Source organism: Neofelis nebulosa, chromosome 7, assembly GCF_028018385.1.
Source record: "Neofelis nebulosa isolate mNeoNeb1 chromosome 7, mNeoNeb1.pri, whole genome shotgun sequence".
Taxonomy (NCBI): Eukaryota; Metazoa; Chordata; class Mammalia; order Carnivora; family Felidae; genus Neofelis; species Neofelis nebulosa.
This window is the reverse complement of record NC_080788.1, coordinates 73,375,256-73,376,539: the sequence shown is the minus strand read 5'-3', so window position 1 is coordinate 73,376,539 and position 1,284 is coordinate 73,375,256. Positions and strand designations below refer to the sequence as shown.

At 42.9% G+C, this 1,284-nt stretch overlaps 1 gene segment (V, D, J or C); it reads right to left on the bottom strand.

Annotated features, from left to right (window-relative positions):
- Nucleotides 1–248: 248 nt before the first annotated feature.
- On the bottom strand, nt 249–834 carry LOC131518222 (T cell receptor alpha variable 9-2-like). The segment is given in 2 exon segments: nt 249–590; nt 714–834. Coding segments are annotated over 2 exon segments (381 nt in total).
- Between the last annotated feature and the right edge of the window lie 450 nt (nt 835–1,284).

The window sequence follows — 1,284 nt, the reverse complement described above, 5'->3', positions numbered from 1 at the left end:
CAAGACACCACTTCAATGTTATGTGGTTTCACCTTGAAATTACTTAGGTCCTGGCTTAGGAACTACTGGAATTTCTCATTGCACTAATGAACAGCTGGGTTTGGGGAATGTTCCTTCTTGTTCTATCTTGTTCTATCCATGCTCTAGCCATTTGTATGACTTTTGTATCAAGCAGACACTGAGGGGCAAACTATCATACACTGTGCTGGAACCAAAGTAGATCAGAGACATTCAGCATCTGGGCCCCTGTTCTGCTCAGAGTTTGCGCTCAGCTCCCCCTGCAGTCCCTGTCACTGTGTCACTCACAGCACAGTAGTACACAGCCGAATCTGACGCTTGCACTGAGGACTTCTCCAAGTGGAAGGATTTGGATTTTCCGTCGTAGGTGGCTTCAAAACCTTTGTGACTTCCCTTCTCCTTGTCCCTCAAGGCTTTCAGGAGGAGCTGTGGACCTTCTCCGGGATACTGGACATACCAGAAAAGAGTGGGGGACACTGCTGTTGAATAAGCACAGTTTATAGTCAGGGGCTCCCCTTCGGAGAGGGTCACTGGGCCTTCCATCTGGGTCACTGAGTCTCCATGGGTTCGTCCTGGGGAAAAAGAAAAGAGACCTATGTTACCTTGGGCATAAATCTCCTGGATAAATTTATACTTACATGTTTTGCTGACAGAACAGAAGAAAGAATCCAAATTTTAAGAGGCATTTTACTTACCAAGCATCAAGAGTACCACAGTCACGAAGCCTGGAGAAGAGTTCATCTCTAGAGTGTCACCTAGCTAATGTGCTTCATTCGTAGCAGGAAGAAGCATTGGAGAGACAGAGCAATGATCAGTGGAAGCCCACATTTCTCAAGAAAGGTGTTTGTGTTAGGAAGCTGCACCCCCTGCTGGACGGGGACTGAAATGCATTAATGTCTACCTGACCTGGAAGTTCTTTAACCCAGCATCCTAGGATATTTCTGTAGCTATTTTCTTGAGCATTTTAAGAGAGCTTTTTATATTTTCATATACCCATTCAGAGTCAGCCTGTAATCCAGTAGAATGTCAGAAAGAGGTTTTGAATTGATACCAGAGGAGGTAATAAATAGTCAATTCACTGTTGACTCATGTAGAACAGAGACTATCCTTCATTCCATCCATGCTCACTACATATTTGTTAAATGACACAAAAATAATAAGTAAAAAGCCTTTGATTGAGGACTCACTCTGACTAGAATACAGTATTTCCTTAGTCCTAAATTATACCAATTGTAAGGAATGCAATCTTTTTAATAAAAGCTTTTT